The sequence below is a fragment of the Coturnix japonica genome, chromosome 4 (genome assembly GCF_001577835.2).
Source record: "Coturnix japonica isolate 7356 chromosome 4, Coturnix japonica 2.1, whole genome shotgun sequence".
Classification (NCBI taxonomy): Eukaryota; Metazoa; Chordata; class Aves; order Galliformes; family Phasianidae; genus Coturnix; species Coturnix japonica.
Genome location: NC_029519.1, coordinates 59404494 through 59432364, shown reverse-complemented (window position 1 = coordinate 59432364; position 27871 = coordinate 59404494). Strand labels below are relative to the sequence as shown.

The window sequence follows — 27871 nt, the reverse complement described above, 5'->3', positions numbered from 1 at the left end:
TATTGTCGAACCCGGTTTGGTTTGTAGAGCACCAGTTTTTATTCTATGACCTCTTTTAGTTTGGATAGCAAACACAACAGTTTAGGGCACGACCCAAAGCATGCTGATGTAAGTGGAAGAATTCACATTGACTTCAATGATCTTTGGTTTGATGCCTAAATAAACTAAAAGACATAACCGCTACTTAGTTAAAAATAGTAATGCTCTTGAGACCTCATAAAATATTTAGGAGTGAGAAGCATTCAAATCAAAAGATAAATTTCCACTCATTGCTAAGGATCCTATGAACAGCTGCCATTGATAACCACAATGACCCTTCAGTAAACTTGCAGTCTGCATGACCTGCACACTCAGACATCAGACTGTGTGACTTGCATGCAAAAACCAATGAGAAATTACAATCACCATAGTACTTAAAGAGCAGTAATAAGAGCTTGCACGGTCCTGCTTTGCTGTTTACAAAGCACTTTTCAAGACTATCTGCTATGAAAAATGTGCGTTATGGCCATCTGATCTCTTTATATTTTGAAAGTTCTTTCATACAAGAAAAAAGATATAACTTGATAAAACTGAAAGGAACAGAGATTTCATTTATCCATGATAAATCAAAAGGTGATAAAAAGTCTTTTGAAGGGATGCGTCAGAAAGCCCCGCTCTGAAAAGCATCCCAGAACGTTTCCGTGTTCTCTTCCCATTTATTTAAATGCCTTCCTACATACAGAAACAATGCATCTGTTGTGCTAATGATGTCTGCATGTTCAGTGGAATAAAAGCACAAATTCCCCGCCCCTGTAACCCATTTTTAAAATGAAATGTCTGCATATTAAAGAAAAACCTTTCAAAAATCAAGAGGAAGCCATACCTCCTGTAAGCCACTAAGTTATCTCAGACACACTTTATTGCGAATCAACAATAATAATTGACTTATTGGCGTTCTCCCACTGCATGTTCAATTCGACTGAACTATTATTAGTTTAGTTACATTTTCCTTTTGTTATTTTTAGTTCACATTATTAAGTCCAAATCAGTGCCTAAATCTTCTCTCAGATTTTTGATTGTTTCAAATTTTTTTAGGTGTTTCAATTAAACCCTTATGAAACTCTGACAGCATCATAGCTGGTGGCTACGTGTTGGCTGGTAGGAATTGTGATAGTGATTTGCTGTTATAATTTGATATGTGATGAGGTAGCTTGGCAGGTGTGGGTAACTTTCTTGCCAGAGGTCTGCCCTGGGAAGACAGGCCAGCTAATAATGTAGAAATTAGAACATTTCAAACAAGATCAGGCTTTCTGCTATAGAAACAGTCATTAATCTGAATTCACCAATGCCAAAACTTTCAGAGGCCGAGTAGAAACCAAAATCACCACCTCAGAATGAATCCTGCAATGGCTGGAAAAAAAACAAATCAAAGAAATGTATTTTATGTCAGTAATTTACATTGGTAAAGGAAACCTTACATTAAGCAAAAAGAAAAAAAAAATAAAAAAATAAGTGCATGGAAATAATTGGTTACTACGAAGTGAAGAAAATACATTTATCTGAGATTAACTCCATGTCAAGTTTGGAGACTTGAAAGACCGCCAAGTGTCCGGGCATACATATTTTACCACTGAAGTATGCTTTTGTTTCAGAATGGCTGAGCCCCCCGAAATGATGTAATCCCCAGCGGAAGACTGACAGGCCTTGAGATATTCCAAAAACACAGATGACACACAAAATAGCAAGTAATCAGCGTAACTATATTGTGTGTTATCCTGCAAGAATCCAGCCACATAAAGCTAATGCACAGATAACAGCATTGCTTTGAGCAAAGCAGGAGTGGAACGTCACAAAGATTTTTACAACGAAGAAATCATTCTAGAAGGACAATTAGCTACATGGGTGGAGGGAAGAAAGATGGAGGGGAACATATGCCTTTCATAATTAGGAGCTCCAATTATACTGTAGCCGAAAGGGATTTTTTACATTTTAAATCTGATTACATTTCAGAATGAAGCACACTAATTGGTATTTCTGCAGCCTGTTTGAAGAGAACCTCATCTGCTCAGGGAGGGGGAAAAACAACAAAAACCAGTGACCTTCATACCACCTATGCCAAGTACTTTTGCCTGAAGTATTCATGGTCTCTCCCCTCTTACTGAAGCTGTCTCTGGGAATAAATGCTCTATGACTCATCCCAGTTTATCTCCTCGAAACTGGGAAAGACGTACTAGTGGATAATCCAGAATCCAACAGATATTATGTACAACAAAAAGCACATCTGCTACAAAGAAAAACAAACCAAGCAGTTCTTCCTACTGTTACGAGAAACAAACTGCAGAAAATTATTTGTGCAGACAACACATAAGGTGGCACCTTAAACCCAGCATCAGTGAGGAAAGTTGGGTAGGAAAGGCATGTGTGCCTGAATAGGTGCAGAAATACCCAATTACTGCAAAATAAATGGCACAATGTACTTCTAGTTTCTATCCGACTGCCAGAATCACAGCAGTGCTGGAGAAGCAGATGGAAAATGGAAGCAAAAACAACAATTCTCACCTCTTGCCTCATAAAAACAGCTGTAAATGAGTATTATCCCTTCTAGATGTTGCCTTTTGAAATACATGCCATATAAATGTGTATTTTTGGCACAGAGAAATGGCTTCTAACATAGAAAATCTAAGAAGGAAACACCATGAATGTAACTCAGGTGCCATTAGCTAGAAGTAAATATCCAAATCTTAAGACAATTAAAGTGTCAGTGAAAGGGGATGGCTTTTATTATAGATCTATTTGTGAAAAAAAGAGGTTTGCAGAATGTGAAGCAAAGAGAAAAGCACAAATAAACAACCAGGAACTCGAGTAAAGCAGCACCCAGCCTTGGCAATCTGACCTTCATGGATGGAGCCCCAGAAGGCACATTAAGTACAAGGAAGCAGACAGGGAGCCAAGGAACAGTTTAGGAGGAGGTAGATGAAAAGAGCCAAGGGAGGACTGGATCCATGTGTGTGATGGAGAGGATGAGGGAAGAACTGGGGCAGAAGCAGTAGAAGTAATAACAGATGAGTAGGGAGGAATATGAGAAGGATGGTGGGGGGGAAAAAAAAGAAAAAAAAAAAGAAAAAAAAAGAAATAAAAAAGAGCACTAAGCATGAAAGAACAAAGAAGCCAAAGGAAAATAGGCAGGAAATCTCAATCTGAATCAATTGTTCATAAACGTCAGTACTCTCTTGCTCACAAATACCTACAAAGCCACCTGGCATGTTTACTGGCTGCAGAGGTAGGACCATGTAGCATCCAAGCTACAGACACACTGATCACTGCTGCAAGGAACAGACAGCTCTGGTGTGCAGCCAAACTATTTGAACTTGCCAGTAAAAGAAGTATCATTCTCTACACTGAAAATGTTATTTCAGCTTTTAAGTGTTTTGTTTACTTACTTTGAATACTATGGGGAAAGCATCAAAGGAACAACAGCGAGTATGTGAAGCCAGGCACTCAAAAGTTAATGCCTGCCAGAATTCTGGTTCCCCAGCATGGATAACATCAAGATATGGATGCAGTTGATTAGCCTGCGAGGTTTCTTCAGCTGCAGGATTCCTGCCTCACTTAGCACACAAGATTTGCAGGAATATGAAAGAATATAGAGAACATGACAGAAAGGGGCAGAAGACAAAATGACGAAGAACTGGACTCTCTCTGACTTCTTATTTATTAGGCATGGACACTGGTAGCAAGGCTCTTTCCAAAATTTTATATGATTACATTTACCCAACTGGAGCCTTTCTTCTAATAAACCTCCCTCAGGTTAACACAAGGGTACCTGTGCCATGCCTATATATTCTCTAATTGCTCGACATTTTAAGAGAACGTTGGGAAGAAAGGCAGAAATCCCAACGGGATCAAGGCATATCTCTGGAGAATATTAGCATGTCCAGAGACACACATTACAAACATTACTTTCCTTTTCCGACTAAAGGAAAGAATGGAAAAAAAAATCCTTAGGCTCTGATCTGTCCAGAGACACGCTAATATTCCTTAACCTGGGCTGGTCTGCCTGGTGCACCAGCACTTATCTGTGGCTAAAGCATTCCCCAAAGATGGTTTGGTTATTCCAAGTCCATCTTTCTCTTCTTCTGCTTTACTTGAAAGTCATGCGGCTACATCAGTACAAATGGTGTAGAGATATCTTTATAATTGATAAGCACATACAGCACCAAAAAGCAAAGCCAGAAGCATTTGAATAAACTAGAAAGCCCAGGACCTGTATCCACGTATTCCTCACAATAACACAAATCCATGGAAGCCAATTACATATCTGTATAGCTTCAGAGTAAATGAATGCATCTAATTGGCTATTACTGGCTGTTACCACCTCTCATTAGGCATGTATTTCTACAATAATGTTTGTTTTAATGAATAAAGAGGGAAATTAAAAAAGAGTTAGACATCTGGTTGTAAACTATCCTAAGTGGTGTATACAGCTTTCTAAAATTATGTAAGACACAAACATTCCTCTGTTCTTCACACAAAGCTTTTAGTTAATAGAAATCATTCAGTCCAGTTTTACAAACATTACTTTCCTTGTCCAACTAAAGGATATAAAGGAAAGAATGGGGAAAAAAAAAATCCTTAGGCTCTGATCTGTGAACTTTCCTGCCTCACCAGACCACAGTCCCAGCGTCTGCAGGAGGGTCACAGAAAATGTAACTTGACCTAAACTTTAACCACCAGAGGTGGCTTTTATTCAACTATAAAATTTATAACTAACAAGAACAAATAGGGAGAAAGGGAACACGAGAGCACATTCCGTGTGTTGATTTAAAGTATAAGACCACGACAGATCTGTCTGTAAGGTTTGTAGCAAGGGCTGAGTACCTAAGAAGAGATTTGTGAAAAAGCTTTCATTTAAACAAGATCACACTTTTAAACTTCTACAGCGCACGGCAATATTTAGATGCTACTGAAACCAAAACAGCAGAGCACTAACGATTCCTCTAAGGACAGTTTTAAATGGCAAAGCTCTATTAGTAAGGTTAGCAGATCAGTGAAAGCATTTAATCCTGTCTATCCTCTCACATCTGCCTTGATCTATAGATCACAATAGCTTGATCTGTTCCTTAAGCTTCACCTCAGCACTGCTCTAAGTGGGAGGAGCAGTCGCTGCTTTCACGCTGATTTATGTAGATGAAGAGCCTGACCTTTAATTACAGTACATAAGAAAGCAAATTATCTTGATTATACTGGGAAAATGAAAATACAACCTCCAGAGCCAAAAGGTGGAGATGAAGCAAGGAAATATAACTTTATAACTCTATAACTTTATTTAAATGTGATTTTTATTTGTCCTTAGTATAAGGACAGAATTCAACCCAATAAAACATCATGGAAAGCATGAGAGAATAACAGGCACCGTTGAGCTGGCAAAAACAACTACAAATAACTAAAGCTGAACGTTACTCCTCCTTGTCCCAGCAGAAGCAATGCTGCCTGTCCTCGTGTGTTGCCAAAGGGGCAGTTTCAAGGAATCACCAACCAATGAATTGCTCAGAATGGGTGTGTCAGATTGAGCACATAATATGGCGTTTAAAATAAATGCCAAACGCACAAAAACTATAACAGGATACTTAGAGAGCACCACAAGAAAGCGCCACGAGTTAACAAAGTAAAACGTTACAATCTACAGTAAGCACTTCAACATTTGTGTCCGCCAGCCAAACATTTGTGTCTGTGCACTTTGTGTCATAGGGGTGGTGACCACAGACAAGACTTTTCTTTGTTATTTTCTTTTAAAAATGTAATCTGATGGTTATTTAATACTTCACCATTTCTTGTTTGCCAGGCTTGGGTGTGCTCTGCAAAACAGCAGGAATTTGCACATAATTTTACAATATGCCAAAACTTCAATGTTTTGCAATGAAGTGACTTGCATGGAAAGATGAAATAATTTCATTTCAACACACAGAAGGGCACCTTTTAAAAAGTTCCCTGATTCCAAAGCAGTTTCTGTTTTTGTTTTATGCTTAAAGCAAAGGGACATTCAACGTTAGGAGCATCCTCTCAATACTGTTGGATTTGCATGCTGAAAAATACCACAAATCATTAATGAAAATTGCACCATATCAGTTTCCTGTTTCATCTGGCTGTCTTGCTAAGTTGGCAAGAAGTCAGAGGCCTGCAGAGCTGCAGGCATATGTCTCATGTTAAAAAAAGGGGAAAAAAAAGACTTCATGTTATAAACACTTCAATGAAAATTACTATCCAGTTTGGAGCCAACTGAGCCAGGTGCTGAAGACAAAATAAACAGGCAACATATGAAAGCTTAAGAAGAGAAAAAAAAAGAAACAAAAGAGAGAGAGAGAAAAAAAAAAAGAAAATGAGAAAAAAGAAGAAAAAGAAGAAGAAAAAAGGGAGAAAATGCAAAATGGAAGAGAATAAAATGGAAAAAAAAAAGAAAAAAGGGAAAAAAAGGAAAACAAAAGTAAAGAAGCTCAGCCACTGGAGCTTCCATTGGGATGGTCTACCATGCATTTCAATGTACACTCTGAAACACAACCGAAATATCCCTGCATGTGTACAAAGCAGCCTGATATCGTAACAACTACTTAGTACATATTTGTAACGCTGATTTTTAGGACAGGCCTGACTTTATTTTTAAGACATGCACAATACATATATATGTAAGTTAAGATTCTATCTGGAAAACAGTTTTTCTCCCAAACAGCTTACCAGAAACCCTCTGCGTCACTTGCTTACTCAATGGGAAATGCTCCAGCACCAAGGCTGTGTCATCTCCTCCCTCAGTTCCAGAGACAGCACAGGCCTCTGAGCATGGCACCAGCATTGCAAAGCCTAAAGTCTGCACCAGCTGACATGGCTGGCTCGTCACCTTGGGGTTTTGTGCAGAAACGGAAAAAAGCCTATAAAAAGGTCGCAGCAATAAGTTACAGAGGTCTTAGAGAGTTCAAGGGTCTTCAGCAGGAAACGATTTTGCTGTTTGCATAAATGAGGTACCACATCGCATATGTAAGATAACATTTTTTTCCCTTTGCTCTGTTATCACGAAGCAAAGAACCAAGATGCCCAAGCAGTGGAAACATCTGTAGGTTAGACTGCACGAGCTCTCATGCAGCTCTGGTGATGCAGGCAGGCAGCAGCATTCCTCATGTTTTTCTTGTGCTCCTGGCAGGACAAACATTAGTCGTCCTCCAGGGCTTGTGCTTTGCAAATACTTTCCACTGGATCGTGGCCAAAAGGCGCCAAGAAAATAACGCAGATACTAGGAGGCTGTCTTCATGCTTAGTGTTACACAGAGCCCCTTCCAGCCAGAGGGAGGGCTGTTTGTGCTGTCTAAAGAATCAGCTGGGGCAACAGGAAAAAAAAAACATCCTGAGCAACAAACTCTCATTTTCAAAGTGGGGTGAAAATGGTTTAGGATGCATTTGGCTGTAGTTATAATCTCTATGGCAGGATAAAACTATATAGCTACAGCAGCAGAGCATACATGAGGTCATACAGTAATGCCAGAAGGAAATGCTTCTCCAGGAGTGCCTGGTCTGGGACACGCCTGGTCTGGGACATGCCATCCTTCCCTGGAGGGATAGAGGCAGACCCTGAAGAACACAGCTTGTATTCCATACAGCAGCAGCCTAACCTGCAGGAAGGGTTCTTTGCCATTTAAGTGGAGAACAAAGCTTCCTTGCTAATATTATGCAGGAAAATGGCCTTTTAGTGTCAGGGACAAGAAGAAGCTAATAAGTATTTCAAAGAGTATCTTGTCGATCCATTCAAAATGTTCAGCGATTCAATGTTGTCGAGGTATCCAACCCATCCTCTGTAACCCCCTCTATGAACTTCTAACATAAACAGTTTAGTTTATAGCCCCTAGCTGTGGTGGGGAGCTGATCCCTATCTGCTGACCCTGCTGCAGGCAGCCTCCCCCACACAAGGAAGCAGGAGCCGTCCTGGCACCAACCCTGTGCCCACATAGGCTGCAGGGCTGCCCTGAAGGACTCAGCATTAGCACCTTACTCCTATCTTCCGCACAGTCGGCAGAAAAACAGAGAACCTGAAGTATGAACATACAAAATGAGAGCATGGGGAGGCCTAGAAGACAGCACAGCTTAAGACTCCCATAAATCTTCAACATAAAGAGCTAAATAACTTCGAATTTCTTGCATTATGCTCCTTTGCAAACTCAGAAGGGACAGTTTTTCATTTAGATCTTTCTTTCTTTTCATGAAGTCACAACAAAAATTTGTTTGCAACTTTATTTTGCTTTGGATGAACAGAGACCAGTGATATTTCTCCATAAATACCTTTCCTACATAGAAATATGGGATTAATTCTCCTCTAATTTGTCTGCATGTTGCTCTTAAGAATGTGTTCAGATTTTAAGAACGTGAAGAATGTCAGTAAGATGAGTTAAATTCTCAATTAAGGGCAAAACAAACAAACAAACAAAAAAGATTTATTATTACTATTTTTATTTCATAATCACTGCCTCTTTTACTGATTCTGTTGTGGAACCCATGGTTAATTCAGAAATAAGCTATAAGACAAGGCTGCCATAGGACTAGCCCTTCACTGAACTATTTAGCAGACACTTTATCCATGTCACAAAGTACTCTTGATAAAAGCCATTATTTTGAAATCAAGTAGAAATTCAAATCATACAGATGCTGCTCTTGGATCTGACTGTAGTGGTAGTTTCAGCATATTTTCCTGAACTGCAAGGGATCAATTAGCAATAATTGAGACGCATCTCTAATATGAAAAAGAGAAAGGCTTGCTGTGTCCCTCCAGAGGGGGATTCAATCACAGCTGGAAAGGCTACATTGTAAGTTCAACAAAAGAAATGCTTTTGTAGCTGCCTGCCTATCAGAGAACCAGGTTTGGGAAGCTGTTGTTTCAAAACGGCAGCAAAACCAAGGATGTGGCTGAACAAAAGCAAGCATTTGTTTTCTCCTTATCTAGTAATGAACATGCTTGCTGCAAAACAGGTATTGATTTTAGGATCTGCTTGGAGTATGAGGCAGGTAGACTCATACATACAGAAGCAGAATACTCTAGATGGATTGGACCAGCTGAAAACATACATTTTCGATAGTGTCATGGCTCTGTTAGCGTGACTTCTGTATGTGTTTCGTACATATGTGGGCACAAAGCTCTACGTGGATATTTACATGACCACACGAATGGATTAGATGATAAAATAAATAGGATATTTTACAACTTGCTTTTTTTTTTTTGTTTGTTTTTAATGACTGCTAATAAGACACCCCCTCCTACCCCCCCCAAAACACCCCTTCTGTTGAGAAGCATCATTATTCCATTCTGTTTTGGTCTATTCTTTTTCCCCTCCGATTTGGAACATTCTGCTAGAAACAGTGATGAAGAACATATGTCTGTGGTAAATTGCACCCATGAGAAATCTTGGAACTGTTACATTCAGTGTTATTACCCAAGGCAGTAAGATAGTCTGTCACAAGACGTATTATTTAACAGCTCTGTCAAACACAACAACACAAACATATTTTTATGTTATTATGCATGCAAAAATTGTCTTCTTAAGTCTGGTTGGGTCACTAATGTGTTGTGTTTTGATTTTAGTTAACAGTTTCAAGATACTCTTAGTGCTTCAAAGAAATAAGGTGTTACATAAATGCAAAACGTTGTTGCAGTGCTTATATTTTAGAAAACATATGTTCGGGCAATAGTAAGGCTGAAAAGTCTAACACTCAAAAGCCAGGAAATGGCAAGTGCTTATGCATCTTGCACAATAGAAGCTCACGCAAATGCAGCATCTTTGCGTGTTCTCGGGAGCGCTGCAATAACCTGGGCTCCCTCAGGGAAATCTGTTGTGTCCAGCTATCCGTATAGACAGACTTCTCTGAGAATTCCTTTCTTTCCCACTGCTGCAGATATTAACCCAGTCACATGAACACAGACACAGTACAAACAGGCCTATGTGCATTGCTGAGCATCTTTCGGGGCAGTGGCACTAGCTCTTCTGCAAGGCAGCCACATCACTGAGCGCTTCCTGGGGGCATAAGCTGAGGCAAGTTGAGCAAGTTTATACTTAGCAAGTATAACAGAAATAGAAGATGCCTCAAGTACACCCAGCTATTATTTTGACTGATGGCTTGACCTCAAAACCTTAATAAAGAAGAAAAAAAACCCACAAAGAAGATACAAACATGTATATGTCAAGATTGCACGCCTCCCATGCTTTGCAAAGAAAAGGAAAGCAAAAGGCAGCAGTGCAGAGCCACAGCTGAGATGTGGCTTTTAATTTCAGCTCAAATTGACCAAGTATCAAAAAGCAGTTTTAATAGAGCATTAGGTCCAAAATGAAGCTGAGACATCAGGCAGAAGGTGTACAAGGAAGCGGAGAACAAAGTCCTCTCTGGTCACGGAAACGTAAACACTAGTATCTAAAAACATATGTAACACTTTCATTCTTTATGTTCCAAAATGAGCCAGAAAAAGCTGAGGGTGCCAACTTCATGGATTGCAAACTTAGACTCAGTGAAGGACATTTGCTGAATATCTCATGGAGAATGTCACTTACTCATTAATGTTTACACTGAATGTGGAAGAATAACTGGAGCTGTATCTTTCTGGTTCTCCATGGCATTCAGTCCATACAATAGGAGCAGCAATGGCTCATAGAAAATACACTATGTAATCATGAAACTGTGAACAACACACAGGAGTCAAATTATGGTTGCATGGGAAATGGAGTTACTGGTATTTCTCAACTCTGAAGTGCTTGGCTTTGCAGCCTAAATAGCACTACTTTTGTAAGCCTTTCTAAAGGCAAAAATGATTTTTGCTATCTGTCGCTACAACAAAAACTATCCAATCATACATCATTAGTGCTGCTTGAAACTTAAACCTGCAGCTCTGCTTTCCTTTGAGCTACTCAGTGAGAGCAGCTGTGCTGCAGAGAGCAGAGCCAATGCTGAGGAACTGCAGGCTCACTTGGGAGCCTGAAGCTGAGAAGCAATCCAACTGCACACATCTTGTATCTACCCAGTACCCTGGCTTCATTTTCTGGCCCGTCAAGTCCTATTTAACATTATTCCCTTATTTATCTTGATGGAACTCTCAAAATAAAAGACTGTGAACATTTTGCTGAGTTCTACTTATGAATGAGAGACTGCAAGAGTTATTAGAATTGATTTTGGTTCAATTCACCCATTCATTTTAGTGACCATTTTAAGAGCAACAAAGGTTTACTTTTGTTTCTGACTAAGTAAAATGCTGGGAGAACACTGTATGTCCAGAACACGAACAATCCAGATCTGCAACTGCTGCTGACTTGCAGAGCTGGACTGAATTAATGAAAATGGCCCAGCTTGTGGCTGCTAACAGGAACATTCGGGTGTGTAGTTCATAGCACATCTAAGACTGCTCATGTTTCCTTGGTCAGTCTTCTCAATTACTCTGTTCAGCAAATACAGCAATTTACAAATTCAGCAAATTCCACCACTACTGAGAAAACAAGCTATTGGATGAGAAAAGGCTTGAAAACTCCTGAAGGCATATTCCTGGAAATTCCATTTCATAGCTCCCTATCAAGACAATCCTTATTTTGGTCACAGAAACAAGTTTTAATTATTATTATTATTATTATTTTCTTTTATGCATAAGTCAAAAGATTTATGCTGATGAAACAAAGGAACTGTGCAAGCACGAGTAATACCATCACCCACTTGTACAAAAAGCACAGATGTGGTTTTCCTAAACACAGAAATCGTAAGTAATGGAAGACTGAAAGGACCTAGCTCTGTGTTATTAAGTTAACTTTGGAACAAACCATCCACAAACTAAGATTCCATAGTAAGTCTGGTTGAAATGGAGTTAAATTTCTTCTCAGCAGCCCCTACACTGCCATGTTTTGGATTCATGGCTGAAACAGTATTGATAACACATGAATGTTTTGGCTGCTGCTGAACAGTGTTTGCACAGTGTCAAGGCTTTCTCTTCTTTCCCCACTCTTCCTCCCCAGCAAGTAGAATGGAGTAAGCAAAAGGCTGAGAAGTAATGCAGCTGTCTCAGGTGGCCTGAGATGGCCAAAGGGATATTTCATACCACATAATATCACGTTAAGCAATAAAAACAGGGGAAAGAAGATGACGACAGGGTTTTGGCCACAGTTTGGAAACTGAGTGGGCATCAGTCTGCCTGTGGGAAGTGAAGCCTTTGCTTCATTTGTTGCTTTTCCTTTCTTTCCTTCACCTACTGAACTGTCTTTACCTTGACCTACAAGTTTTCATGGTTTTGTTCTTCCTGTTTTCTCTTGCCATACAGCATGAGGGGAAGCCAAGAAAGAGTGAGAGGTCAGGTGGGTGCATGATTGCTGGCTGGGGTCAGCTTTCCATGAATACTTACAATATATAACTTCCAATGTTTAAACTTTCCAGAGCAGTCCATACAAATCATAGATGTGATAACTCAGAAGTTCATAGTCAAATGCCCCAAATAACAAAACAAACACTAAGACAAAAGGAGATAACTGCTTTGCCTCACACAACGCATTTCTAACAGTTAGACAATTATGTAAAAACAGACATTTAATTTTATTCCATCAAACAAAGAACTTTTGTGCTGAAACATTCATTCCCATGTTCCTTTTCTTGGAAGCTGAGCAAGAGCACTTAGATGTTCAAATTTTTACTCAGGAAATAATCGCACTGGAAATCAAGCACAAAAGTATATTCATAAAATAATAGAATTATTAATAGATTATGCAACATAACACAAGCACAGCGTGTATTTTTATTCCCTTCTGTGCTTTCAACTACATAAACTGGGACCACCAGGGAAAGCAACAAGGGAAGCCTCTATATAGACAGAGATGTGGCTTCACCTTGGCACTTGACAGAAGTTTTCTGAATTTCAAATATTCTCCCACTTTTCTTAGGCACAACAAACAGAAACTGACAGATGGTGATCAAAAACACAGAGGATTACAGGGAGAAGGGTAAAATATGAACAGAAACTTTTCAGAAGGAGGGGTTGGACCGCACCTGAGAAAACACCATTAAGTTGCAACTGAAACACCACGTAGTGGATAAGGTGTGCAGTCCATATTGAAAACCAGGAGAATGAAAGTCAACAAAAAGCATGAAATACCGCCAAACACATAAAGCTATAGACCGCAGGCACTGTGGTGAGGAGTATTAAAACATTAGAACAATATAAATATGGCTGAAATGCCCATTCTACAGTGAGAATCTTCTAATATTTACAGTATTTTATAAACAAAGCAACAACAGACCAGTCAGAACACATCTGCACTCTGAAGCAGAAGCATCCACTGGGAATATCAGCAGAATAACGAACAGCAAAATAATCCCAACACCCTTGAGATTCCTCGCTTGAACAAATTCTTGGCAATGGCTTTCTATTATAAGCTCCTTACAACATTTTGATTTACATTTGTATGCTCCCTATCTCAAAGGTGACCTGGTCAATGACCAGCTCACTATTAGTAAACACCGAGAGAAGTGACAGCAGGAAGTCGAGATTTCATCCGCTACTCAGATATGCCTTGTTCAAACCATAGGTCACTCGTTTAAATGATTTTTTTTTAACATTTTTTCCAATTTTTCTTTTTAACACATGACATTGGCAGCAAGAGGCCAGGGCTTTTCTATCCTGTGAGCACTCACCTAAAAAAAGGCTTAGTGTGCTATTTTTAAAGGCTAATGTTCATGTTGTTTCAGCAAAAAGCTTAATGTTGGTTTTAGACACATTTCTTCTTTTATGCCAGACAGACCAGCTCCTAGCATTCACAAAACAACTGTGGTTCACTGAATACGTTTCCAGAATTAATTTTGACTTCCCAGGGTCAACTTTACACTGATCAATGAAAGAAACTGTGGAAAAGATTACCTTAGAAAAACATACAAACTTAGCCAATCTCAAATAAAAAGAATAACTTGTAGAGCTTTCATCAGACTCAGCACTATTCAGGCACCGCTTGTCAGTATTTGGCATATATGAACATCGGAGATGGAAAAAATCTACAGGAAATCTTCATGCTGACTCACATACTCTGCACCACAGGCAAGTCGAGTTGCTTTTATATGCTCCTCCTAGTTCCCACGTCCAACACCATCCAAATCTTCACCACATAAGCAGAATCTTACCTGTTATTTTCTGCAACAAGGGAGACAGCTCTGGTTCATCACAAATTGCCTTGACTAGAGCCTTCTTCACTTCTTCCTCAGCTTTGTCCAGCTCTTCTCCATTTTTGATCTCTCCAACCACAGAATACATGTACACCAACAAGATCAAGAAGTCCTCACAGGTATAATCATCTTTCGTCCTCTCACTGTAAGACTTGATCATTGGCAGTAACTGGTTCAACACGCTGGGCATTTCTGACTCTCCAATAGTCTGCAAAACAGAAGGGAGATGATGTCAAATTGACCCTACAGGGCTTACCAGTTAGCACTGGACATACCAGTACCTGCATTTGCAAGAGTTATTATTTCTGCAGTGATTTGGGTTAGAAGGAGAGTCTAAAAACATTAGGAGTCCTCAGTGTGGCAAGGAGAGAAGTGAACAGGGGATATGACTAATGCTTACAAAATGACAGACATGGTGAATAAGCTCACTGTAGAACTATTGCTCAACATGCACTGCACTACAGAACGAATAGAGGACGTTGAGGAGACCAAGTCAACACGTTCGAAAAGGGACTGGAGAAATTCTCAAATGATTGGCCTAAAGATGTACATTGAAAGGACTGGTGAGGGATGCATCCTCCAACATCCCTAGTGTAAGAGATGTGGGTTCTGGGAAAGTACGAGAATAGTCAGCAGGAAGAGCCCAGATTTCTCTGTATTCCCTATACAGCATTGGATATTGCTGCCATTAGATCGTTTGTCTAGAAGGACCACTAACATTCAGAGGAAGAGACACAGAAGAACACTGTATAAAGGATCCAGCTCACTCGGAACTGCTGCTATTTCTGTGGTGCCTTGCAGACAGAGGATGGCAGAACAAGACCCCAAAGCTTAGTCTGCAACACAGCCCAAACTATCTGCTATTTCAAGGAGGATTGCTTTAGCAGATGATTTTTACTGTATACACAGAAATAACATTATTTCAACGACAAGAGGGAATGCTGCTTAGACATAGAGCTGATATCAACAGCAATCCAGGATTAGGCCCACCTGTGCAGCAGTAATCTGTGCCCTTAATATATTTTCAGGAAGTCCCTAAGCATGTTCCACAGCTTTTTTTCCCCAGTGGACTCCTGTCTCATTCAGTACATAGAATAGGCAGTGTTTATTTAATGAAACATTGTTCAATATTTGCACTCTCACTTGTCACCATATGGCCCGCTGACTTATCACTGCTCAGGCAGAAAATTGATTAGTTTCCTACAAGTTTTTTCCTTGTCACTCACAATTGCTGCATCTTAGCACTTTAAAAGCCTTTAAAGATTAGATCTCCTCCGTGTACCGGTAAGCTGAGAGAACTGGAACACAGTCTTTTCAGAACGGATTAAACTGGCACAAGCCCAAGGTTGAACACTTCTTCCAAATCCTGGGCCTCCTCCTTGGCCCTGACTTTGTACTGGAACAGGGAGTTCAAAGCCCAGCTCCCATTGACTTCAATGGCTAGCGGGAACTCTCAGCACATCTGCAAATCTGACCCTGTGCTTTCAGGTCAGAAACCCAGAAAATTAGAAACAGAAGAAACCACCTGTGAAGCGTGTGGTTTGAGTGACCAGTGTGGCTTCTTATGACAGGAGTGAGGACAGGGTGTCTTTCTCCAGGGCAGTGATCACCTGCCTTGTGTGTGCTCATTCCTCCTTCACAGCACCCTTGACAGTTTCTTCTGCTGTTCCAGGGGTCATTCCCACTGAAAAAACACTCTTTGCAATGTAAGTCAGATTAATTCCCACAGCACTTTCATGCTGTGAAGCCAAAAAGGTAAAGGTCTCGTGGAAAGGGAGAGCAGGAGGCTAAGAGATTGTCATAAAGTGATTGTGAGGAAACAAAGGCTGGCAGAGAAAAGGATGAAAATGTGAGTATGTTGGTATTTCCTCAGGAACTGAAATTTTCTCTTGCCTCTTCCCTGCTCTGTGGGAGGAGGAAGAAGCATTTATAGAGCTTTTCTGTGTCTGTAAAATGGAGACTTTGGATATGAATCCCATGACCCACAATACATAAGACAGGGCTGGAGTTTACACACACTGTGCAGGTCCCTGCCATTCACAGCTATGCAGTGCATACTATCAACAACCTGCCATCCTCACTGCACACACACAACAACACATAAAACGTCCACACACTCAGTTTCTGCTATGAGATGGCTTGAAGCTTGTCAGTGGGATGAGATAAGAAGTGGGGTCAGTGCACGGTGAGCAGGAGGAGCACACTGCAGTTGCTTGGGAAGGGAGATGTGGGAAGAGAGCAGCATGGTCCCCACACAGCAGCAGTGAGCAGTGAGACCCATCCCAGAGGTCTGCAACACCACCCTCCACACTGTGCCCTTTACCCTGTAGCCAGCAAACAGCTCCATAGAAAATACGTGGGTCAATTCAAGCTTAAAGGGAAATGCTGAATATCCTATAGCACACAGAATCTAGTCTACAAACATTTTTGGTTGTTACTGCAGTAACGTTAGACACTTTGGTCGTGACAGTAGGCACCACAGCCAATAATATTCAAATAAATTCACCCTAAAGTCAAGGCAAGGAACGTCCCAACGTTTCAGTTGAGTCATGTTTCAAATCAGTATTACCTGCACTCTTTTTCAGAAGTGACACTCCTAAAAATTCAAGAACTGAAGATTAATCTGCATCTGGAATTACTCTGGAACAGACAGCGACCTTTAATCTACAATAATCTATATTCACCTTTTAAGTAGCAGTGAGCCCTATGACACATAGCACTGAACGCCATCAGTTAGCACATCATCTGCTCCCTTTCTCCCTCCTCAACACACAAGCCCTCTACTGTACCCCATCTTAGAGCATACCACAATACTAAAGGTAAGTTCTTGTAAAGGATATGTTGTCTTCAATGCAGTAATAATCCAAATGCTTGGAGCGCTGAGAATGTACATGGCCACACAAACCAGACATCAACAGCTCCTGCTTCAGGGCCTGGTAGCTCCTGCAAGTGCACGTGTTCAGCATCTCAGGAAAACTTTCAAACATACATGATAAAAAAAAAGATTTCTGTCTAAACTTTCAGGATGATTTACTGAAGTAAAGGCTAAAACTCAACAACTTAAAGCAAAAATTGCCACCTTTTATCTTCAAAGTAAAAATGAAAGAAAAAGAAATTAAAAAGCTATAATAAGCCGTTAACTTTAGAATGTACATAAGGGTCTTTCTGGGGTATGAACTTCTCTGGAATGTTTTTCCCTTATCTCCTGGGAAATGGTGCTGCAAAGAACTTCAAATACAACTGCCAAGTTTAGAGGCTGTTTTGTATGAACTGGCCAGTTGGATTGGAGCACATATGAATAAAGGGACGTACAACTTCGCCACAGAGCACAGCTCCACAGGGAGCTGAGAAATGTGCCTCAAACAAAACCCACCAGCAGACTGTCATTATCTGGCCACCTCTGATGATTTAGGAGCTCCCTGCACCATGGAACAATCAATCAATTACCCTGATTGAACAACCCCGAAACACAACTTTTAAAAATGTAACTACCCATGACCCAAATTTCCTGCTGGTTATGTTGGCCTCAGGTTAGCCCCATTTGTCTATCATCAAGGGAGCCAATAAAAATAATAAAAACAGGTCAATTCTGAGCTTTCTAAGGGCTGCATAAAAACAATAATGCTGCTTAATTCAGAGCCAGCTAAGGCCCAAGCTCTAATGCTTTCTGCTCAGTTGCATTGTTTGGACATTTTAATGCTATAATCACACACTCTTCAAAATCCAGGGAGAGTCTGTGATAGATTTCTGTTGTTTTCCATGTCCATCCTCCACCCTTCTCACTTATTTATTTTTTAACTTAAGCCGTGTAATAATTTACTGTCCCTAAGGGTAAATGAACTGACGTCAATCTGCTGATTTTTGCAAAAGGCTCAAGTTTTGGCAGACAGGAAAACAGTGAAGTTAAAAAAAATAATAATAGTCTCTTTTTCAGTTTTAAACAGTGAACATGATATTGCGCTTCCAAATTGACATTTAAAATGCGATTTAAAGGATCAACAGGAATTAAAAGGAAGCGTAATAAACTCAGCTCTGCATTTCTGTGAAAGGTATTAAGTAAACCCTAAGTATGTAAACCAGTACATATCGTTAGACATCTTTTACACAATAGAAAACAGGAGGAATAGAAGAATAGGGTCAGAGTTTATATGAATTAACACACATTCCTGACAGAATTGAGAGGAGAACCAAGGCACCCTAATCCCCTCCCATCCAGCCCACTGTCCCCAACACATCATTAAAAATATTAAAGCGAAAATCAACTTCAAGCAAGTGGAATTTATTTTCTTTTAAAATCCAAGAGGAAGGAGGAGATAAATCTTCAGAGACTACTTCATTATGTAAATATTCTAGTGGCTATCATTTTAGGAAGCAAAACATTTTTAATTCCTTTAGAGGTCGCATGAGTTAACAGAACGTTTTGGAATGTGAACTGGGGGACTTCACAACAGCAAGGGATTTATTGGAGTAAAAAGGAACAACAAAGCCCAGATGTAGTTAAAACCTGAAGAAGAATCAGTGGAAACTCTTCAGCCCTTGGCTCACTGACTGCCCCATGCTCCTCAAAGTCAGCCTTTAGCATCATATTCCAGCTTTGCCACACATACAACTGACACTCAAAAACAGTTTTTTGAGGGAAAGCTTAGACCATTCAACCTCACATCCCTACAAGTCCACTGAGATCTCACGCAAATGTCTGACCTGTTCAGTAAAAGCTGCTTGTATTGATAACTTAGTTAAGAAAAGAGGGCTCATAATTTGTGGGGTAAGCAACTTTCTAATGTTGCTGTGCCTGACTCATAATGTTTAATCTGGGTTTGACTTCCCATATTTCGGGATTTTGGTGTGCAGCTCATGCTGCCCTACCATCCAGATGAAGGCAAACTGGAGTGAATATTCCGGCTGCAAAAAGTGCTATCAATATCGAGTGATCACATGGGTATGCAAAAACAGCTCAGATCCTTCAATGGGAAGAGCTCTCTGCAGCAGTAATCATCTTAGTAAAAAACAGAGAGGCTGCCAAGCAAAGGAGGAAGAGTCATTGCCTTCAGTGCCTCGCTGGCCTTAAGTCAGAAGCTGATGTTCTGCTGCTCACTACTGTGCGCTGTTTGAGCACATTATGTTCAGATTTGATTACACACAATTCCTTATACTGATGAGAAGATGTCCGTATTCTCCAATCCCATATAAACAGCCTTTTCATTTATTTCTCTTTCATAAAATGACCAATGGCTGACTGGTGATTTGACACTATAAATCAGTAAATATGATCTTAGCATGCAAATACTGTTTTGACTTAAATAGGTTTTGATAAAAATGTGTCTTTCCTTTGTCTTCTCTTTATTTATTCCTATTGCATGATCTAAGAATAGTCAACCCACAATGTAACACAAAGAATTAAGGTCTCTGAAGTACAGTAAAAAAGCATCAAGAACTTGTCTCCTCTATCACTTCTCTTAGAGACTTCTCTGTTCCTTAATGAAATGTTTCTATAGAGCCAATTCCATTTCCTGTCCCCTCTCTTGCCCTTACCATCCACCCTATGGACTGCTTCAGGACCCATGTTCTCAAAACTGCAGAGACAATTTCCAGGCAGTTCTTGCAGACAGAGCCTTAAATTGTAATGTAAACAAGTAAAAAGCAAATAAAATAATACCAGCAAGCTTTTGAGAAGCTATTTTTAACCTGGCACATACTGCCAAATACATAGATTCAGATTCATCCAATTTGCATGCTCTCCCAATTCTCTTTCATTCTTGTCTTCTGCCCACAGCATTCTGTTCCATTTTTGCCAGCTGAAGTGTTTCTGTGACTGTGTTAAAAAAGATTTGGTTTGTTGTTTGGCCACAGAAACAGCTACACCAGCCACGAAACCTAAGGGCTGGATTGCTTCCTCATGCAACAGCGCTGGCTCAAAGCCTTAATGAACTAGTTTCAGTCTGCCAAGAGATATAAAAGAAAATTATATAAATAATCACCTGCTCTTTGGATGACTTCTTCAATGCACTGTCATACTGCCAGACTCTTACTTGGCATTTATCAGTTACAACTATAGATATCAACCGTTCTTGGCCAATTTGTACCTGTTGAGTAACTATCTATGATGCGAGTATTTACTACAAAACAGTGATGAGTCAAAGATGAGAAAAATAATAACTTACGACATAAGGCTTTTAGAAAGCACTACGTTTACAAGGTCTTCTGGTCAGAGATTTTACATTTTAAGAAAAATCAAATGCCACCACAAAAGCTTCAGGTAAACACGCTGATATCTAATCTCCCACAGCACAGAAATCACCTCATCCCAGGGAGTTATGCTGTCTGGAGATGTATCACTACACCATAAAGTCCAGTTTTCCTGCCTCTCTTTGGAAACCAATAGTCTACAGCTGTGTTAAGATATTTTAATGGGTTCATGGGGGCTCAGCAGCAACAGGATGCTGAAAAAAAACCATGATATTTAATAAGTCTGGATTTTATTAGACAAAACTCTGCAAGCATAAGGACAATTTTACTCAAATCACTGCATGTCTGACATAAGAGACTCATCAAAAACTTGAAATGGAAAGCTTCCAACCTACTCAGTCAAAAGCTTTTAGCCATGGTGGCTTCAACAGATAGGCTCAGTATAAACATTGAATCATGAATCAGCACAGTAAAAACTGTGTCAGAAGAATAAAAAAGCAGTATGTGTCTACTCAAGACAAAATATGCTTCAGATAAAGATTTTTGTGTTACGCATGTCAGGTGTACGTGCATATTTTTGGTATTGCCTGTTTTTAATAGCCTTGGTATACCAGGGAAAATGTCAGAAGATAGTAGGGGTTCAATGCTGAGAAAAGGACATGAGGACGACATAACATTCTAGGAGGTTAAAGCACACATCACCTTGAAGGAGAACAATAAGAAGACATCCAGCCAGTACAAAACAAAGGATAAGAATACACAAGGCCTGAAAACAAATAAATGGGGATAGGGTGCATCGGCTTGTTCATCATTGAAAAACATATCTGCAGAAGAGGCTTCATTCCTGGAAAATGGTTACTGAAAAGGATTTGAGAGATGCTTTGGACAAAGAAAAGAACATGAACCCCTACCTCAGATCACTTTGGTCTAGGAAAAAGTAAATAAATAGAAGGTGATCCAGCAGATCTGAAAAATCATGAGTGGACTTGAGATGGCAGGTAGGGACTGACCACTGTCCCAGAAGAGGTACCAAGGGTCAATAAACAAAGCTGGTAAGAACCAGTCCAAATAAATAACTTAATCTGAGATAGTTCTTTGTGCAACATGCTGAAATACAGTTCTCCCTGCCAAAGGTTATTGTGCCGCTAAACTCTTATGCTGGTTCAGGTGGAATATGGGAAAATGTGTAGAGGGAAAAAAAACCACTTCTATCAAATATTAATAAATATACAGAAACACACACCTGTTCCAAACTCAAAATGGTTGAGCCTTGGAAAGTATCATATAACCCTGCTCTCTTTTCTCTATGTTCAACAGAAACAACAAAAAACTGAAACTATGACTTTTCAGTTCTTAAATTTGTGGAGATCATCTAAAGGCATCCATATTTCAGAAAGACTTTGTAGGGTCAAATAACAGAAGACAAGCAGAAACCACAATAAAACACATGCATTAAATGCATCTGGTGAATAAAGCATGAACTCCTCAGCACAGCGCTTAATAGCAGTGAAAAGAATTGTTGGCTGTGAGAGAAAAATCAGTTTGAAATAGCAGGAAGGATCAGGTAATACATACTAAAATACTGGACATGCTGTGAAGGTTGTCAAGGCAGTAAATTATAAAAGGAGACCGCTTGACAGTCAAAATAACCCCATCTTATGCCACATCCTTGCCTTCTGAGGCACCTCTTCTCTCTCAGCCCTTTGTTCTTTACATCATCTTTCACTCCTACTCGGTCTAACTCCAGACATTCCAGGCACTCCTCAGGGAAGCCTCAGACTTCTGGTGATGGCCTGCCTGTGGTGGGCACTAGTAGCAGAAGGGAGAAAATGAGACTGCCTGGGACAAAGGTAATATGGGAGAATGAATCTACTCCAAATGGATGAGGATTTTGGAGTCCATATTACTGCTTAGGTTCATTTGAAGGTGATTTGGCTTCTTCCTCTCCATCCCCTTTATTCTGTCCATTTTCTTAATAAATACACCAAGAAACATAGTAAAAATCTATCACCAAAATAAAAATACCTGCCAGAAACTGTTGGAATTTATTAGAATTCCAAAATGTTAGAACTGAAACTCATCATAAGTCAAGAAACTTGACGGTCACATAAAACACTAACTTGCATCAGATGATCATATGAGTTCATAAGCTGCATCACAAACTATTGCATTTTGCAGACAGGAATTTCAGTTTCAGCTAAATTCACAGGTTTATACTGTCTTCACAATATTTGACACCTCGGTATGCAGATAGACAAAAAATACATGGCATAAACCACAAAGCAAAGTACATAAACACGGAAGATTTTGCATGAGACAACTCCAGTGCTCTGCCAATACACCCCACTCATTGCACAGGAAGGAGACAGAACAGCAACACGCAGATACAAAGGCAGATTATCAGTCCACTGCAGAGCACCGAGGCTGTTAATCAGTACAGCAAACGTTATCACAATAGAGTACTGACTTTTCTAGCCCTTGTACAAGGCCTGCTATGCTTTAAACAGAACACAGGCTTTCACAGTGATTAAAGGCAGATGTCACGCGCATGACTAGGTTCATAACTGACGTGTCCCCCAATCCATTTTTGTGCGTGGAAGGAATCTTTCACTAACAGGACATCTTCACTGGAGGATGCTCATTATGGTAAGCTTTGTGCAAGGAAGAACATTTTCTTTCCCTTTCACAGACTGGGAAAAATGAAACAAGCTTAGAGTACACAGCTGCATCTCTTCATCCTACGAAATGTATCAAGTGAAAGCCCTAATTCTGTCCAGTTTTCCACTACTATTAATTATCAGGCTATCATCATTTGGAGAGCAGTGGATGGCAGAAACAACAGTGACACATCTCAGTAAGGGCATACGTTTTCTTTCCTTGCACATGTGCAAGAACAGCAGCCATAAAAACTGTGGATTATATGCCAAATATGAAGCATCAAGAGAAATACAGGCACAGACAAAATGGCTAACAGTTCTGTCTTTCCAAGCAAAGTTTAACTGAACTACACATAAGCTATACTGTCAGTTCCTTAACCAAACAGGAATCCTCAAGGCTGATATTCACACTGATCTCACGCCTGCAGTTAGATATGGCTATGCATGGGTATATATGACCTTCTGGCTATTAGAAAGCATGCCTGGCATTTGTTGTTCTGTCAAGATGCTCCATCCACGTGGCCCAAGTGCTCTCTCCCCAGTTCATTGCTCTGTGAGAAGGCATTGGGATGTTCCCCACTGCCAGCTACAAGAGCTGCATGAGCAGAGTTCTGGCTGCAGGGCTGGCTCCTGCCACAACTCCTCCCAGTCTACCCCTCCAGCACCAGCTGTGAGCAGAAAAGTGAACCCTGCTCTGTCCTCTGTGGGATCTCCCTCCCACTCAGCCAAGCGCCTGAGTCAGTGCAACTCCCTCCTGATAGCACATTTGTGCAAAGGGAGCCGACTGGAGCTCAAGACATCTGGTCCCAATATTCAAAAACACTTAAATCATGCATGTCATTCCAAACATTTAAGGACTTTAGAAGTTTTCAGTTACTTTTGTATGTATTTTTTCTAGTTGTTTCATGCAGGAATTATTTCTTAAGTTTCACTCAGAAGATCCAGGGAAATGCACATTCCGTGTCATTTCAACAAGGAAGAAAACAGCCATAAGGATGAAGTCTGCACGTGTCCTAAACTATTGTTATATTAACTGCTTTTTGTTCAGTTATTTCAGATGAATATCAGGATCTGCCGAGCTGAAACACAACAAAAGTATCAGTAAGTGGAACATATATGCAATGTCAAAAACCAAAACGCCTTCAGGAGAGCAACGCTCACCTCTATGTACAACTGCTAGCCTCTTGTTTGTTCTCCACCTATGACCAGCAGTAGCTGCTTCCTCACATGTATGGGCTGGGGACAAGCAATAACACTCAGTGCATTAAATGACTCCCATGAATACTATGAGTTACTGTACACCATTTAGCCCGAGTATCCACAGCACTCAGGATACTTATCAACAAGCAATACAGGTAGATCTGTCTACCTCACTGCCTCTGTTGCACAAATGTCTTGCAAGAGAGAAAACAAAGCACTTTGATGTAATTTCTATTGCTCCTACCTGGAGGCCCACACCTCAGTTTGGAGCACTTCCAAGCTTCACTGCATGCAGCTCCTCCTGATGCACAGCAGAAAAATACAAATCTGTTTTTTCGGCAACTGCTAGAAAATTCTCCCCCCTCACAGTACAGAATACTCCTGGTTCTCTAACAGGCCCTCTTTCAGTCTACTTGTGGGACAAGAGAATCAGACATTCAGGATATAAGTGATATCCCATATGGTGGTGCACAGCAGCAAAAATGAAGAGACATGAGAAACTATTGTCCGAATGAGAGAATCCAGAGGGTCTTAGCTATATACTGAAACTCACAAAATACTTTAAGTCATTTGTCTGAGACTTGGATCCTCTTTTGGAAGGCGGAATGGTATCACAAAGCTCTTTTAGACACTGTTTATTAACAATAAAATGAAATATGAAAAGCACTTTGTTAAATCCAGATCTGGACAACTCTTACGATATGTACCCTAAATAAACAAAGTAAAATGGTATTAGAAGAGCAAGTCATAAAACTGTGCACTATTATTAAAAATGGAAATAGATATTTACTGCACTAATGTATGTATGTTTAATTCTTCTAAAAATAAACTTTCAAAAACGATGCTGTCAGGCTAAGCTGCTCCCAAATATTACAACACAAGCGGCTGCTCCAGCCATCAATTGGGACCCTCACATCCAAAGCTGTTTTCTCAGTGTTCCTGGAGCAAAACCTGGACCCTAAAGTTCAGCAGAACCTCACAATGGCTACAAAACCCACAGAATTCCATGCTACTGTTTCAGAACTGCAGCATCCACTGGGGGAAAGAAAATAAATCAAGATACAGCAGTTCCTCTTTTCTTCTTTTTTGATGGGAGTGATCACAACAGAAAAACTAAACCAGACTGGGGACAATCTTTTCTCCTGTTTCCAAATAATTTCCCTCTGTTACTTCAGCCGTCGTCACTTTTGCTGGCTCCAAACAAATCACTGGGTGGTGGTCTTCCTGTTCCACCCCGAGATGTATTTTAATTAGCTGGAGCACTGAGGAAAGATGATTGTACAAACACTGGCGAATCTTCAAACAAGAGTACACGCTGTCCATTCTACTCACAGTGAAAAAGCTCTTAAAGAGATTTTGATAAAGATTTGCCTCCTGCTCGCAGCCCACGTTTGTAATGTTTATATAAGTGGGGGATATAAATCTTCTTCAAATGAACCTCACCATTTAAAACCAGCCTTGTTATAAACTGCCTGTTTCCGCTTTGCCTGCCTAAGCGAGCAGCGCCGGGCCTGCTTGGGATCGACTGGAACTAATTTAATGTGCTCCAGGTTTAATCCCCATCCTCCCAGCTTTTACTGGGAGATTTTACACAGAGGACCCGCTGCTGACTTTAACAATGATTCATGTGATAAGTGGGTTTTGATTTGCTTTCTTCCACATCAGAAAACATGCAACGGAATCGCCACAAAAACCACCTCAACAGAACGAGATCGAGTAGACAAAGAAAAAGTTAAAGTTTAACACAGAATCTGTGGCAATTCTGAAATTTGTTCACTCAAATTACCAGTTTTCTTTATTCAAAGGAAAACAACATGCATCTGTGTATCTCTACAATTGGTTTGGAAGGAGGCCAGCAGGCATTCCATTACACCAATAGATCAGCTGACGGGATTTGTATTTACTATCAGAAATGCAAATACAACACAGGATCGTAACATCGCTACAGCTCCTCCTGCAAATGCAAACTGCGTGCATTGAAACGAGGCACCCCTGCAGGTGGCAGCGTTGTTCCGCTGGGGAAAGCCGCCGCAGCGGGGCCTGCCCTGACCGCCAGCATCCCGAGGGACTGACCCGACCGGCACGGGCAGCCAGCGAAATGACCATAAAGTGTGTTTCTTTCTCCCCTTCTCCTTCTTTTTTAACTCGCAGGAGGAAAACATGCTCATTAAGACCAAAAACCTGAAAAAGAAGCAACATTAGTCGACGTATAAATGTTAATTTTTATAAAGCATAGCTGAATTGCTGATGCAGAGGCCAAAGAAACTATTTTGCAATAGTCTCCCAGCCCACTGAATTCCTCACTCATTTACATAGGCCAGATGTTTCTCTGACAAACCAAATTCCTTAAGAAAAACGAAGTTGCTACGTATCTCATGTCTGAAATGAAAGATGATACAAAGATGCTGCGTGAATGTTCCATTAGCTGCTGAAGGCAAACACACTAAGCGCAACAGCTTTCTTCTATTTAGCAGAACCTTATTGAAGCTTAGGTGATCCTTGACAGAAGCCCAAGAAAAGGAAAATGAAGCTCCTTAGATAGGAAGCTCCATATTCATTGCCTTCAGTGGCTTCATTCTCTTTGGGTAAGCCAACTCAGCTTCTTCGCTAGATCTTGACACTTAGGCTGAGAGGACAAATACTCTCAAGAAGAGCAATTTGTACCTCCTCCTTCCCCCAGCAGAATTTGCTCCTGATGCCTTTTTCCCAGCACCTGATTTCTTCAGGACCACGAGACAAACAAGGGGAAGACTGGTTCATAATTTCACTGCTTTAGTGACCATTAAGGCCTGCAATCATTCAATACACAAACTGAAGGACATGGAGAATATGTATTTGCCACTAGCAAAAGATGAAACAAAAACCAAAAGGGTTTTCTAAAATCTCTTTGTTATCCCTAATTCTTACTGCTTTTATGAAATAAAAACCCCCAAAGCAAAAAACCTCAGCTTGTTAAATCTCTAGACTTCTCTAGAAATGATAGAATATTACATATAATCTAAAAAACAAACTCATGGAAGATGCCTGGAAATTATACTCATTATTCCCCTCATTTTCCAGAGTAAAACATAGTCTGCCACACCTATTCAAATAGATGGATCAATTAACTTTTGGCAGAGAGCTATCAAAATCCTGGTAAGAAAGGCAAATCCTCACTTTAAATCATACAGAGCAATGAGAAACATGCAGTAAAAGCAAAATGTTCAGCCTTAGAATAATTAGCAAATAACTGAACATTAACCAAACAACCAATAATAATTAAAACTTTGAGGGGAAAAAAAAGAGAGAGCTGTAAAATTTGGACTCAACAGGCTTAAAGGCAACTTCAACTACAGCAATGCCAGAACAAAACTAAGAGTCATGTCTTCACATGAGGCCTTTGGGACTACTGGAATGTCCAGACTCACCCTGTATCCCCAGACCCTGAGATGGATATTATCAGCAAGCAGTGAATAGCTCTCTTCTGAAACAATACAGCCTTTTAATTTCATCAGCCCTTCTTTATAGTGCAAACTAGCAAATGCCGAGTGTAATGAAAAGCCAAGAACAGATCCCAAAGAAACACTGGGCTAGCTCTCCTACTTAACACATTTGGCTACCAATGTAATTCAAAAATTCCAAGAAATTAGAATGCAAGTCTTGAGA

The 27871-nt window shown here is 40.2% G+C and overlaps 1 protein-coding gene across 2 annotated transcripts in view; it reads right to left on the bottom strand.

Annotated features, from left to right (window-relative positions):
- SCFD2 (sec1 family domain containing 2) overlaps positions 1-27871 on the bottom strand; it is a 160356-nt gene that overhangs the window by 81764 nt on the left and 50721 nt on the right. For both annotated transcript variants that reach the window (XM_015862316.2, XM_015862315.2), the window contains exon 5: positions 14142-14391. In XM_015862316.2, the coding sequence (XP_015717802.1) occupies positions 14142-14391 (250 nt within the window). The remainder of the gene's footprint in view (positions 1-14141; positions 14392-27871) is intronic.